Below are 15997 nucleotides of genomic sequence, written 5' to 3' on the forward strand. Positions count from 1 at the left end.
GTATGACACCGCAATGGATGTTTGTAAATTATCATGTAAGGGTCATTTTTGTTGTAAACCTTTTAACTGGGCACTACAAAATACAATCTGAAACCTCATAATAACAAGGGTGTTGAAAACACATTGAGCTTTTTACAATTATATTTCTACACGATATTTAGCGTTCATAATAATAATTGTAGTAAAAATAAATAGCGAACGCACCCTAATAGTATTCAAATAGAGGTGCCATCTTGATAAAACTTGATTTCAAGATGGCGGTTTAAGAAATGTTGGCTTTTGGCGACTAAAATGACTAGTTTCTTTAGTTTTTGTTAGTGAATATGGAGATGAATGTTTATCGTATTGAGCGTACTGGGACCCACAAGTTTTCGAATTAACTCCCAAACGAGTTCCAAAGTTAAGGTGACATGAAGGGTAAAATAATAAAGTAATAATAATAATAGTGTTTTTGTGTCTGTAACACTACAAAAAATAAGATACTCTATATAACGCAGGGTGGAAAATGGCTTTTAGGTATGTCGCAGTCTTTTGTTTTTTGTTCCGCGAGCTAGGAGACAACAGTACAACAGAAAAATCTTGAAAAACCAACAATATGGTAGGCCTAGTAGGTAGATGGCTGACAACGGAATGGACTTTTATATGCATCTACTACAAAAAAACCTATAATACCATGATTTTTGAAGAGTGACCCAGGAGACGCGATCATAGGAACGAGTAAGAAAAAGTTGATCCATCAAAGGAAAAATATTAATTAAATATTTTGTTTCCTTCAAAAATTGCTAATGGCAGCGCAAAGTTTAGTCAAAACCATGTCCTTTAATTTTATAAATTACTTTTGTATTTTGTAAGTACCTATATTACAGAATTTAGGCGTTGACTTAGTTGCCGAAAGGCTCCGTGGCGAAAATGTCAACTTTCTTTGGACCACAGCAGTTTCTTAAATACGCATTCCATCTTTCTCCTTCGACGGTTGACTAGTCAATATTTTAATTATTATTTGGTTTTGATTCTTAAGGTGTTAAAACATTTCAAGTAAACCTGAAAGGCCATTCTCCATCACAAATTAGAATAAGACGTTCGGGTTAGAAATCACAAACTAGCTTCAAAATATATTTCAAATATTAGGATCAGTGTCGCTTTTCACTTTATATAACGTCAGTAAACACTGAGCTGTTCTTACTATACGTAAAATAGTGTTAATCACACTTTAAAATAAGTAATTAAAATTATTTATACAGAATATAAATCGATATTTAAGTCCGAGTCTCTTCGCTCGGTTGTTTAGATGCAATAGATGTGAAAATTGCAAGCTTCAACTGCCTTTTACCAGATGGAAGTATATGTCAATATTTTCTATAAATTGTAAACGTTTATATGTAGTTATTTAGATAGCTTCAGAATCCTGTTTAACTCACCGTTGGATAAGATGGGAATAATGTTATATACTGTCATCGCTTCAACAGCTTAAAAGCCTTCAAACTGTGGCTTTTAATGAATACTTTTGTGAAATTAATAAAAAAATATTAATAAACACATGGCTCGTCTTTTATTAACATTTAAACCTTTAGTTTGCTTAAAGAAAATTAATTTTCAGTTTTGCAAAAGAAAATCATTCGTCGTTCATTCTGGGGACCTAATATTACCCCACCACGCATAAGGCATCGCAAAAGGTTTCTTTAACGTTATTCTGTCCCGTCAGCCAGGCGACATTATTAGAAGAATTCTTAAACGACTTTCTAATAGGAGTTAAGGGCATACTTTTCCTTACATTGGTTTATTAAAAAAACTGAATCTCTATTCATTATAAATATTTATTCATAATTATTACATTTGGGCTTGCCGGCCCGATTACACTTGCAACTAAAGCAAACTAAAATAACTCAAGTGTAAACGAGGCTTAAATTCAAGTATAATCATAATTTACAGTAAAACCGAATCTTGTTATTTCTATTGCTATTGTGTTATAGTGTATACTCAAGAGCAAATAAAATGGGTCAATTTGCATATAATCTTTTTACAAAGTGATCTGTTTTAATTACTATTGAGTGTAGTTACTGCTCCACTTACAAAGGTCATAAATATAAAATAAAGATTTACTTACATTCTAACTGCAAGAATGAGACTGAGTATAAATTGTGAAAAACTTGATAAATAATAATTGTTTTTTTTTTTGGTAAATCGTAGCTTTATTAAATGTAAAACGATTTGCATCCAAAATTGCGATCAACGCATGTGTGTAAATAACTTTTTATTCCAAGATGGTTTGCAATTGATGATTATACACATTACACGTTCATAGTTATTGGTAAACTAGCTATATCTTTAAGTGAAACATTTTAAAAGCTATAACCTAAAAGTCGAGGTCGGTTGATGAACACGGGACACAAAATACCAACCGCACATACATACAGTCAGCAGCAGATATTGCTAAGCGGGCGAGGTGTACATAATGATCTTGACGCGACTTTATTAAGTATAAGAAGCGTGTAAAGGTAATTTTGAAAACCTCGCCCGCTTAGCAACTTCTGCTGCTGACTGTAAATCGACTGCTGCTAAAATCATTGTTTGTTTTCGTTAGCTAATCCGGGATGTAACTCGTAAAGTAATTAATGTCCAAAAATTGTTTGAACGTCGTTCATCCTCAACGGCCACCTTACGGAGCGGCAGCTGACATTCACGAGGCTTATATACAACTCCCTTAACACTTTACGAGTTATCGCCCAGGAAAGACTAGTTCATAAAAATCTGTAACGGACTAATAGTGGAGCAGAAACTATTTGGGGTCAGGAGTGTAAAACTAAATGATATCGTTTATACAAATAAGAGCGCTTTATACAAACCTATACGTTACCATGGTCTAATAAAACATGGTCTTCTCTTCCCAGAGTGTCACTTGCCTACGTCACAATAACATTGCCACTTTATTTCAACATAACATGTTACATGGGTACATGGGTATATCTATGGTTAATAAGTTAAAATATTTCTTTATAATTTAATAATTTTCATTTATTTATATATTTTATCTTAAATTTTACAATAGCACGTAATTTTTAATTATTCGTTAGCAATATCTTCCGATTCACGAAAGAAATTTCAGACGTTCGGGTAATTCTGTTTACACTACTGGCAACACAGGATAGCGCTGACACATTTGACAATCCGCCATTTTGTCCCTGACCGTCATCCTTGTCGAACGCGTGTTAATTGTTATTTCCTTCTCGCTCAGTGTCAGCAGTCGCAGTGTTTTCCAAACTTTTCACGTCGTAAGCTTAGTAATTAATGTTTTGTTACGAAAATGGTTGGCTTCTCTATTCGGAACTGTAAGTGTAGGAGTGAAAAGTGCAGTATAGATTTGTTTTATTTTACTATATTCCTACATGAATAACTTAAAATTAATGCCGTTAAAATAATGTTCACCGTTGGTTAAAATTCACCCACATTTTAAAGTTTGAGAACCTGTAAACAGCATGATGACGTAGGCAAGTGACAGTTAGGTCATTCGCGAATCTCGGAAGAGAGTACCAGGCGGAGTATATTATTATACCATGTACGTTACGTAGAACGGGACAGATCTTACGTGTCGTGCCAAGCCCGGACATTTTGAAACTTTTTACAAGAAATAAGTGCGGGAATGATTTCAAAATAATTCAAATTGTACCTATATTCCCGTTTCTTTAGCATTCAACTTCAAATATACTTTATTCATGTAGGCCTAGCAACAAGCACTTATGAATAGTACATTAAAAAGAAATCCAAAGTGTTTTTCGGCCAATTTATGCAGTGTAAGAGTGAAATAACCTCAACAAACACGATTATTTTTTTCACTGTGATAAATATACAGTATGACCATAGATAAAACACTAAAGACGCGTAAAGAACTTTAGCTGTAGTTTCGACAGATGGCGCTGTACCTACGGCAACATACGAGTTGTGTGTGTAACTGTATTGTCAAAAGTTAGTGGTTCACAATTTACTTACATGTCAATCTTTGAGTATTTTTCTTATCAGTTAAATATAAGAGCGTTTTCGTACCCCTTATTTCTTTGGGCACTTTTTGACAAATATTTTAATGATGTTTTTGGCTATCTGACAGAATCCTCTGTCAGATAGCCAAAAACATCATTATAGATAGAGAGGTTGGTCGGCTATCAAACAACCAGAAATATTATCAGAAATGTTGATTCCTAATTTAATTAATTAGGCGTTCGAAACGCCCGTGATATTAACCCAGTAACTAAACGTAAATTTCAAAATGTCCGGGCCTACCTTGCTTGGAATAAATAGTTTACAGTGTATATATTAGTACCGCCTGCGTTATGTCTTCATTTGAGGTTCCGGTAGTACTGCATCAACCTGAAATTGATAATTATCTCTTATTTAATATTTACGAGTATCATCGTTTTTCGGAAATAATAATTGGATCTAAAGAGCAATCAAATCAGATTTGAATAAAGTAATAACGATTTGAGAGACCTTTCCACCACAGTATCACTTACAAACTCTTGATTTTTCTGAGATGCAAGGAAGTTTGTCAGTTTTTTAAGAAGCCAAGTTACCAAATTTGCATTTTTATAAGTAATAGTCACTAGATAAGTTTTGCAATAGACAAATATGAAACAAAGAGGTGGCCTATCAGCCTATCACATATACTTTTAAAAACTATACCTATTTCCATAGACAATGTTTGGCGGGAAAACTATATTTCCATAGACAATGTTTGGCGGGAAAATATTTACTTTCTTTTTAAATTTGCTTATAAAAAACAAGGGTTAAACTTTGTATGAAATGAAAATATTGTATAAAATATTCATAAGTCGTCTATGCCACGCCGATATTTTCAAAGTTTAAATCTATCTTCACCCCCGCTCCGGGTTTATTCCGATGCAAAGGTTGTCCATCGCAATCCAACGCGGCAACGCAGCGAGCGTGATGGGCACCTTTGCGTCGGGTTTTAGTAGGTAAATAGGTATATTTTTATATATTTAGTTTTTATTAATTTTTAATAAGCAGATTTAAAAAGAAAGTCAATGTTTTCCCGCCTAACATTGTCTATGGAAATATAATTTTAAAAGTATATGTGATAGGCCTCCTTTCATATTTGTCTATTGCAATACTTATCTAGTGACCTATGTAAAGCAGCGTTAATAGATCATTTTGAACACCTCGCCCGCTTAGCAACTATTGCTGCTGACTGTACAAGAACAAACAGGAACACTGAACTGACCATAGCAGTCCTTATATATTTGTAACGAGATACAAATAGTGGCAAAATTGTAAGTACAGTCACCTCTGAAAATATACACCTTAATATATGGGCAATAAGGTCGTGTACACATGTACATATTTTTGGTCCGTACTTCCGTAGCGATTTTTAAGACGTGACTGTACCAAATTATATTAAGTACAAAAGAGCAGAAGGAAGCATTATTTGCGTTATGTGTTAGTGTTTTATGCTGAAGCTTAGCCTAGCAGTGAAAGCAGATGATACATATATGTTAAATGAGTAAATGTATGATTTGTACAGGAATGGCAATGGCTATGACATTTTTTACAAAGAATCATTTAATTTTTAACCGTCGCTATTTTCAAAAAAATATATATAAATATAAAAGAAAAAATATTTTAACGCATTTTTCACTAAAAATTTAGAATTTAGATAACTATCCCACCAGATAGCCGTTTACGAACGTTACCTACTTTAGATTTTTTCGGAATACTAAGAAGCAGAGACGTCTTTTCATATGACGCGTAGTGTGAGGCGAATGACGAGCCAAACGTAAATATATAGTCTTAAAATTATACACTATACCCATGTTTCCATTACAAAGTTTTTTAGACTCGAAATTAGCTCTAAGTCATAACAATAAACCAGAGTTTATCAGACGAAAAATCGGGTTCCTAGGATGCTCAGAAACAGGGTTCGAAATTATCGCGATAATTATAGTTTTTGATAATTATCGCGATAATTATCCGACAAATATTATCATATCGATAATTATCAGGCATAAAAATCACAATAATTATCAAGATAACTATCATTGATAATTATCCTTTCGAACCCTGCTTAGAAATATTAAAAAGTGTAGTTTCCGTAAACGACACAGGTGGAATGCTACTTAAACGGATTTTCATTCAAAATCCTTACCTGTGACGGCACTACATCCATCCATTTTGTTCAAAGAAGTTGGTTCTGCGCTGAAACAAACGCTTTCCTATAGATATCCAATCTAATATACATTTCGGTGTATTTTTCCGTATTCAATTGTTTTATTTTGGTTACAGTTAAAGTGCCTTTGAATGAAATAAAATTGTAATTACATTTTAGATTTTTTTCTAGTTTCAATAACGGTATTTTTTATTTGGTGTTGTTAATTTTGTTTTTCAAAATTGTTATGGATAGTTTCATGTATGACGTATTCATGATACGAAATAGGCAAAAAATGAGAGTAAAAAAAGAGATTAATGTGATGAAAATATACAAGGAGTTAACACGAATCAAATTTCGTTAGTTAGTTACTGATAGTTCAATTATTAGTTAATTCTAGATAGGGCACAAATAGGAATATCAGAAAATATGACTTCTAAATGAACGCATGGGTGATATACACTGAAAAGCAATTTAAAAAACGGCTCACTTTGATATGTCCATATAAAATGTCCCGTTTTTATCACTCTAAAGGGTACAGTCAGCAAAACTATTCGCTTGGCATCTGCATAACCCCAGCAGGGGTGCTAAGCAGGGTACGAAAGGATAATTATCAATGATAGTTACCGCGATAATTATCGTGATTTTTATGTCGATCGATTTGATAATAACCTAAAATTTAAAACCTAAAATATAAGAAACGCCCCAATATTTTTTTACTATCAAAGAAAATAAATAGTGCTTATAATATAAATTTCGAACCCTGGTGCTAAGCGAAGTTCTGCTGACTGTAAACTGAAATGCTTGCAGTGGAGACATACAAATATGTGACATGTGTGCTCTTGGCTGTATGATTCCAAATTCTTGTTGCACCATAGCAAAAGCCACAGGGAAATGAAGTTAATTTAATTTCCTTCGTAAGATAAGGTACCATTATCAGAAAGCATCCTATCCTATAGCAGTAGGTATATACAGTTAATGCTAGCAGTGGTTCCTAACCTCTTGGTTTCCTATCGCCTACAAACACAATCCACCCAAATGTTTGAAAATCGCAGTAAGATCTATATTTAAACTAGCGACCCGCCCCGGCTTCGCACGGGTTAACAAATTATACATAAACCTTTCTCTTAAATCACTCTATCTATTATAAAAAACCGCATGAAAATCCGTTGCGTAGTTTTAAAGATCTAAGCTTATAGAGGGACAGACAAACAACGGGAAGCGACTTTGTTTTATACTATGTAGTGATAACCCTATGGCTAGGCTAGGAACCACTGCAAAGTGCCTCCGACAAGCAACACCGACTACGCCAAGCAGAAGCCAAACAACTTACAGCTTGTCTTTGTCACTACGGTCCCCGAATACATTCCGCGGGCTGTAGGTTTTGGAAGACTTCTCGCGCTTGGCTGGACACCAACAGAAACCAAGGTTAAGGAAGCGAATTCTGGCGACGCCACTGTAAGACTTGGGAAGTAGTAATTTTTTTGTATCATTATCCAACAGGGTTCGGAATTATCGTCTTTGATAATTATCCGATATTTATCGGAGAATTGTCCCAGGTATGGATGGTGCTATATTTATTGTCTTTGAATTCTTTTATAGTAAAAAATACTTGGAGAGTTTTGTATATTTTAGGTTATTATCAAATCGCTAATTATCAGGCATAAAACTCACGATAATTATCAAGATAACTATCATTAATAATTATCCTTTCGAACCCTGTTATCCAAACGGCTACTTTTTCTCAACTAACGCAGCAGCAACTGACGTTTACGAGGCGTCATTATACAACCCCCTTAGTCACTTCATGAGTTTAATTGCTCACGAAATTGATACCAGGTCTGACCTGAGGTCTATACCTGAGGTTTATTTATCAGTTTTATCAGAATCTTACAGTGGCTACACCATGTAAATTAGCTTTGCGAGGTTTCCCGCATTCGTATACCCACATACACATTCTATATCTAGAACCTACTATAAAATTAAATATCGAAAATTAAAAAGTATGTACCATCATACCACGTTTACGATTTGTCTAGAACTAATGTCCGTTCAAGTAACATCATTTTGTATAATTTTAGTTTGCGACATATCTTCATTACATACAGATTTATCTACACATTTTCATAAGTGACCTATTATAATTGCACGTAAGTATACGTACGTAAACGTGCCATGTACAGGAATTAAGTTTTATGCACTAATTAGATAAAATGTAATAAAAACGGACACTTACCACTGGTTATAACTCCTCCGAAAGAACTATTGAACTTTGGGGTTTCTTGTGAATGCTGAAATATTAAATAAAATCAAATTAATTCACATTGCAGTCGTGTATTCAAAATGACAGAACAGATGAATGAATTTTATAACATAATTAAAATGTATTCAAATGAGCTAGCTAGGTATACAACAATCAGTCAAATTTGGCCATAATGTTTACAAGAAATTTATGATAATTTGTGTCGTTTCCAAGCAAAAAGTTCCATTTTGTCGCTTGCCTTAAGGACGCTTTGACATGTTATTCATATAAAAATACAAGCAAATCTCGTCCTTATGGTAAGCGACAAAGTGGGACCGTTGACTAGACTTCGACACATTTATATTTTATGGTATGGTGCCACAGTAAGATACAAGACCAAATTAATTAAGTATATAAGGTGCTAACAAATTAATCACGGATATTTTTACAGCTGATAGTACTCGGTTCTCGGAGTACATTTAAGTATGAAACATCATTGGTTTTGTTATGTTTTTTTGGAGAAAACTAGGAAACAAATTTGCTACGTTAAAACACCCTGTTAATAAGATAATTAAATGAGACCTCTTTAGACATTCTAGAACCTCTTTAAACTATCATTCAAGCGGCCTCTTAAAGTTGATAAATAAAATACTTGAATGTCAATGTCATGCAATTTGCTCTCAGATTGTGTCGGTTGCAAAGAAATTTAATTAATTACCGCTATGCCATACCGCTACACACAAAACGAGTACTTAAACATGGTAAGATGTTATCGCGACTCAAACTACAGTGCGGCGGGAGCTTCAAGGCTTTATGCACAAAGACACAATACGATTGTGAATCCTCAGACTATCTACCGGGCACATCAAAGATTTCTTGCCGGAAACCTCATGCCAATAGGTGAAGCCGGTAGGCCTAGGTACCCAGTTCGTCTAGAAGTTGCAATATTGGATTTTTTTGACCGCCATCCCATGAGCAGTACTAGGGACGCAGCGAATGTATTTAATGTCAGTGGCGTCTACGTGTGGAAAATTCTAAAACGTGAGGGAAAACATCCTTACCATTTCACGCGTGTTCAAGAACTGCAACCACAGGATTATGAACCACGTGTATTATTCAGTCAGTGGCTTATTAGAAACGCCAGACGTAACATACTGTGGACCGACGAGTGTACATTTGCGAGGGTGGGATTATTTAACATTCACAATGCACACTTTTGGTCGGAACAGAATCCCCATTTAGCACGTCCTGACCACTTTCAGACTCGCTTCAGCGTTAACGTGTGGGCAGGATTACTTGGCGATTATTTGTTAGGCCCTGTCTTTCTCAACCGCCTCAATGGAAGGACGTATCTTCAATTCCTACAAGAAGGCCTACCAGAATTGCTAGATGAAGTACCAGTCGATCTCCGTAGGAGAATGTACTTTCAACATGATGGTGCCCCAGCCCATTACGATCGTAACGTAAGAAGGTACTTAACGGAACGATTCCAATTACGATGGATTGGCCGGGGTGGGGCTCAAGCAGGTGCAGTGAACTGGCCAGCCCGCTCACCAGATTTAACACCGCTTGATTTCCACGTATGGGGACGAGCGAAAGACTTGGTTTATGAAAACGACGGGCACACAATCAGAACGTCAGAAGAATTACAAACACGGATTACCGACGCCTTTGAGGTTATGAAAAGGGAAAGAGAGATCTTAATGCGTGTTAATGAAAATATCCGAAAGCGAGCACTATTGTGCATTGAAAACCAGGGTCACCATTTTCAACAATTTTTATAAACAGTTTATGCTAATAAAAGTTTTCTTATGTCCGTGCTTGCTTTTTAAATTACTTGTTAATTAGGTAGGTTAGCATTCGTTAAATATCTACCCTAATTATTATTAAATGTGAAAGTTTGTATGAGTGGATGGATGTTTGTTACACTATCACGTCACGCCCAAACAGTTTAACTGAGCTGGATGAAATTAGGCACAGAGATTATTAGTATGGGATAGCACACTACTTTTTTCACACTACTTGTTCGCATGGGACGGTTTTTTTGTTCCACGCGGGCAGAGCCGTGGGCAGATGCTAGTATTTAATAACCTACAGTTTTCCCGCCAAAGCATAATGACATTTAAGAAAAACAACTTTTGACGTGACATGACAGACAGTGTTAAACATCTTGACAGGTACATAATAGGGTGATTATTTTAAAAATAAATTATAATATTTTTTTTTTCTTCGGTAAATGAAAACAAAAAAATGATATACAAAGGTTCCTTAATTACAGTTAAAAGTTAATTGTTTTAATGTAATGTATTATCTCTTAAAATATCCGTGACTAATTTGTTAGCACCTTATATACGTACATGAGTTTTAAAATGATTAGATTGATGAGTTGTACAAGTCTAACTACCGCAATCCTTAATATAGTATGTCAAGCCGGATATGTCAAAAACAAAACAGTTTCACAGATAAGATTTAAACGACACGCGATTTTTTGAACAATTCAAACGTAGTGTTGCTAATGCTAACCCGCGATTTTTCAAATTTGCCGCATTTATCTACTGACAAGATTTGCTTGACCAAGTATATGAACCGGTTATGTATTTGTAAGTACAAATACATACCTACTCAAATTCTGGGTATTTTTTTAACTTTTAGCCAACGTCAGCTAAGAGAAAGTTAGTAAAGTAAGGAAAGCAAAGCACGAAGAATTTTTTTACATTGATTAGGTTCTATTGAACAACTTTTACTATAGAAAGTTATGCAGTAGGTACAGTCAGCAGCAGAAGTTGCAAAGCGGGCGAGGTGTTCAAAATTACCTTGATACGCTCTTATTCTCTTAGCAATAGTCACGTCAAGATCATTTTGAACAGCTGGCCCGCTTAACAACTTCTGCTGCTGACTGTATGGCCGACATAATATGGGTTTGAAACGTTGAAAAAAACACTTATTTATTTGGAACATAAAATGTTTACTAACGTAATGGAACGGAAGGATACCTGTCTTGAGTCCTGGAAAGAAAGTAAATGGAAATAATGTGCAGGGCTCGAAAGGATAATTATCAATGATAGTTATCTTGATAATTATCGTGTTTTTATGCCTGATAATTATAGATTTGATAACCTAAAATTTATAAAATGCGGAATGTTTAAAAACAAATCGCGCGTGAATTGGATTGTTATCTTATATTTCAATGATTATAAAAAAAAAACAAATATTAGGTCAGTTATTATTTGTACATAGCAAAAAACGCCCGAATCATTATTTTTTACTATCAAAGAATTCAAAGAAAATATAGCACCATCCACACCCGGGATAATTATCCGATATCTATCGGATAATTATCAAAGACTGTAATTATCTGGATAATTTCGAAGCTCCACTGTTTTGGCCATTTATAAGGTTGGTAAGGATAAGAAATGAAGTATACTTTCAAAATCATACATTTAAAGAGAAAGTGTTATCTAGGTCAACTATTTCATTAGACAAATGTTTTTTTTTTCATTCAAGGCGTAAATATTGGTACTTTTCTGGTGTTTCAACGGATAGATTTTTAAAAGCAGTTTTATTTAATAAACTGCCTCCACCATGCAAAGATTAAATGATAATTAAGCATCAGAGACAAATGAATAAAATATACAAAGTAATAACCATTGAATAGTCAGAACTACAACCGCGAAAATCGAAGTTTCCAAATTACGGGCAACTATCTCTGTCACTCTAATTACGCCTTCAATGGGGTTAAAGAGCTTAGATCCCCGCAATTTGCGAATTTCGGTTTTCGCGGTAGCCCCTCAGTTTTAGACAGCTGAAGTAGATAGTACTGTACCACCTAATACATAATATGGTAGCAAGATTGTCAAGTGCTAATGTTAGACAATCCAGTTAGACGAAAAGCAACGTGAAGCGCCGTCTACTACTTTTGATAATTATTTTATTTATCAATTTATTTACGTCAAGTTCGTTTTTTTTGCATTAGAAAAAGGGTAAACCATCCTGACGAGTATTTTTATTGCAAAACACTTTTGAAAAATAAGTCACGGCAATTATATAACAATTATGAATCATAATCATAATCATTTATTTGCACATAAATAGGGTTTTACATAGAGGTGTTATAAGGTTACATTTCCAAGCCTACGATTATTTACATTATTTCGCTTTCATGAGTAATAAAAAGATTTATAAAAAGCGTTTTTAGGGTTCCGTACCTTAAGGGTAAAAACGGGACCCTATTACTAAGACTCCGCTGTCCGTCCGTCCGTCCGTTCGTCCGTTCGTCCGTCACCAGGCTGTATCTCACGAACCGTGATAGCTAGACAGTTGAAATTTTCACAGATGATGTATTTCTGTTGCCGCTATAACAACAAATACTAAAAACAGAATAAAATAAAGATTTCTCTCACAACAAACGTGATTTTTGACCGAAGTTAAGCAACGTCGGGCGGGGTCAGTACTTGGATGGGTGACCGTTTTTTTGCTTGTTTTCTTGTTGATGGTGCGGAACCCTCTGTGCGCGAGTCCGACTCGCACTTGGCCGGTTTTTTATTCAATTAAAAGACTTGTAAAGATCGCGTAGACTTTTTGTAATGATAAAAAAACGAACTATAGTATTTTTTTTTTCTATTATTTCAATGAACAAGACATACTAACCTCCATTTCTCTCAAATTCCTCATAACCGTGTGAATATCATCCTCGAGAGCTTCCTCCTTCCGATGGTTATCTTTCTTGGTCACCTTATCACTCACTTTGTCTTTCGAAGGCACTTCACACTTACTAGGTTCACTTTTATTATCTTCAACCACTTCAACGTCACTGCTACTATCGTCCACGGCCACCACCGCTTCGTGCTGAACGTCACCTAACGGATCTAAATCTGATATAATCACTATTTCCTTTTTCTTCTTGACTTCCGGAGGTCTCTTGTCAGGTTTAGCGAAGGTCGGGGAATGGTGAACGGGCACTAGAGCCGGTCGGGGGATGTTGTTCTCCGATATTCTCATACTTTCTATCTGTTTTTTAGTAAGCTCCTCTTTAATTAACGTCGGACTAGGCGTTTCTTTTTTGTTCGGGAAGCTAGTGTCTACGTGTAGCGGGGAGTCGACCCGCTTGTCTTTGACCGGAGGTTTGTCTTTCAATTTATGTTTGTCCTTCTTAGCCATTTCGTTGAGGACCGCAGGCGATTTTACACGCAGGAGCGGCTCCTTGGTGGGCGGGTTGGGAGGTTTCTTCTCTTTTTGGACTACCGGGGTGATGGTAATGCTGCCTATGTTGTTTGGGACAACCTCCTTTTTGGGTTCGGGGTCTTTTTTCTCCGGCTCGACTATCAAGTCTTTGCTCAGGGAGAAGGAGTTTATTATGTTTCCGAAGAGGGATGTGGTCTTTTTGTCTTCCTCAGTCTTTTCTATTGGTTTGACGCTGGTGGTGACGGTTAGGGAGCTCGGGAACTGTATGGACTCGGGCATGTGTGCCGCTAGTGTGGCGGGGTGTGGCGGTGGTGCTGGTGCGGATACTGAAGAGGAGCGGTGTCGCTTCACGTCGGACACTTTGAGCTCTTTGCTGAGACTGGAAAAAGATAATAAATAGGTGTTATAGTTTGTAGCTTTCTAGTAGAGCCCGAAGGCTTATCCTATTGTCTATTGTTCAGTAAAACCGCACGTGCTACTTACCTGCAAAAAAGGGTCTTCATTATTCTATTTGGCACCTGGGCGCGGGCTAGTCCAACGCTCAAAAAACCAGTGTAGGTGCTCCGATAACGCGCCTTTGTTACGCATCTCGATGACACATTTTAGACTGGTTCTGTAGCGTTCGACTCGCCGGCACTCAGTAACCGAAGTCTGACCGCACACATCGTAACAAAATATTTATCCATTAGTTCATTTTGAATCTTATTGCAATTTCCATAGAAGTTGTAATTCAATTACCTGGGTAAAGTGAACGAGCGATTTTTTATGCAGGTGGTTGTGGCACGTGGCACGAGCGGTTTTACTTAACAACAGACAATAGGATTAGCCATCGGACTCTAAATTGCGATTGGATCGCAATTCATTGCCCACAGTACACTTGGTCAGCTACTTACTCGGCCTGTCTCAACAGTGTAGGCATCCTGACGAAGCCACTAGGGAACAGAGGCAGGGCTCGTCGCACCAGCAAGTTAGCCGCTGCGTCCTGGTCTCCCGCGAGCCGCTTGAGGCGTGCTAGTAGGGAGCGACTGCGCGGACACCATGGGAAGCGACGCTTGGGGAGTCTCTTCTCGATCGGTCTGCCGTCGGACGCTATTTGGAGTTTCTTTCTGGAATTTTAAAGCACAAATGATTAAAGGTGCAGAGTGGCGGAACAATAGATTTCAAGTGACATGCGAAACACGGACTCGAAACATGACTCGATAAGTCATCAAAAGAGTAAAATTCAACTTTAAACTCAGAACTTCAAACTCGTTCTTTGCACGACAAATATCGCTATCGCATCATAATCATAACTAGAAGCTCACAACTAAAATCTTAAATCTTTCAATTTTTTTAAAACTAAAATGTAGTTTTAAAATTTAACTAACATATTTATAACTAGCTTCTACTCGCGACTTTGTCCGCGTAGATGTAGTTAGAAACTTTCAACTCCATTTTCACTCATTTTCAAATAAAAATGAACTGAACCCAACTTTGTATTAGATTAGGGCCTTGTGATAAACTCACTAAATTACTTCTACTGTTTACTATTATTTTTAGATGAAACTCACCTTTCTTCCATTACCCTGTCACATTCGGCCTGATAACTGGCCATCATGGCGGGTGTGCGGTCATCTATCAAGGCTTTTAGTCTGAAAATTAAATATACACATGTTGCATTAACATTTACCTAATTTTTGCACTGTGATTGGTCAATGGGGGACGGAATAATCCCCACAGGTTACCACAGAGGATAACTGGAAATAAATAACATCCATTTGTCCTCAGTAATTTGGACTATCTGTTTCATGGTTACATCGCAGGGTTCGAAATTGTCCAGATAATTATAGTCCTTGATAATTATCCCAGATATGGATGGTGCTATATTTATTTTCTATGAATTCTTTGATAGTAAAATATAATCAAACGTTTTTTTGCTATTTTTTTTACAAATGTTATTAGGTTATTATCAAATCGATAATTATCAGGCATAAAAATCAAGATCGCGATAATTATCAAGATAATAACTATCATTGATAATTATCCTTTCGAAACCTGTTACATCGCGATTGAGTTTTTGTGAAGGAGTTATTTACAGTTGTCACCAGTGGTAACAAGTGGGAATTAGTCCCATGCCAGTTGTATTCAGTCGTAAATAAGGTTTTTGTCCTCGTTTTAATAGGGTTGTCGACACATGTTGAATTTTATAACTAAATCTAGTTAAATAGATAGAAAATGAGCAATTTATCACAATACTTACATTGAAAACTAAAAAAATACAAAATACAAATGGTGACATCACGATGTATTGCCATTTTCTTAGAAGCGTTTCGTCAGTAAAATGCGGGTGCCAGACTTTGACCATCATTTGTGACTTTTGTATTGCTTTAAGATAATAGGTCCCTTACAGACATTTTGATCCTCAAAACAAACCTGATCGACTC

The 15997-nt window shown here is 36.0% G+C and overlaps 1 protein-coding gene across 1 annotated transcript in view; it reads right to left on the reverse strand.

The window, feature by feature from the left end:
* Positions 1 to 4225: 4225 nt before the first annotated feature.
* The window catches only part of LOC134654446 (ubinuclein-1), a 28107-nt gene continuing 16335 nt past the window's right edge, over positions 4226 to 15997 (reverse strand). Inside the window, exons 11-17 of the mRNA XM_063509891.1 lie at positions 15125 to 15205; positions 14468 to 14680; positions 13041 to 13953; positions 8388 to 8442; positions 7485 to 7557; positions 6152 to 6196; positions 4226 to 4359 (exon numbers count right to left, since the gene is read on the reverse strand). Of these exons, the coding sequence (XP_063365961.1) occupies positions 6163 to 6196; positions 7485 to 7557; positions 8388 to 8442; positions 13041 to 13953; positions 14468 to 14680; positions 15125 to 15205 (1369 nt within the window). The 3' untranslated portion in view covers positions 4226 to 4359; positions 6152 to 6162. The remainder of the gene's footprint in view (positions 4360 to 6151; positions 6197 to 7484; positions 7558 to 8387; positions 8443 to 13040; positions 13954 to 14467; positions 14681 to 15124; positions 15206 to 15997) is intronic.

This window comes from Cydia amplana, chromosome 15, assembly GCF_948474715.1.
Source record: "Cydia amplana chromosome 15, ilCydAmpl1.1, whole genome shotgun sequence".
NCBI lineage: Eukaryota > Metazoa > Arthropoda > Insecta > Lepidoptera > Tortricidae > Cydia > Cydia amplana.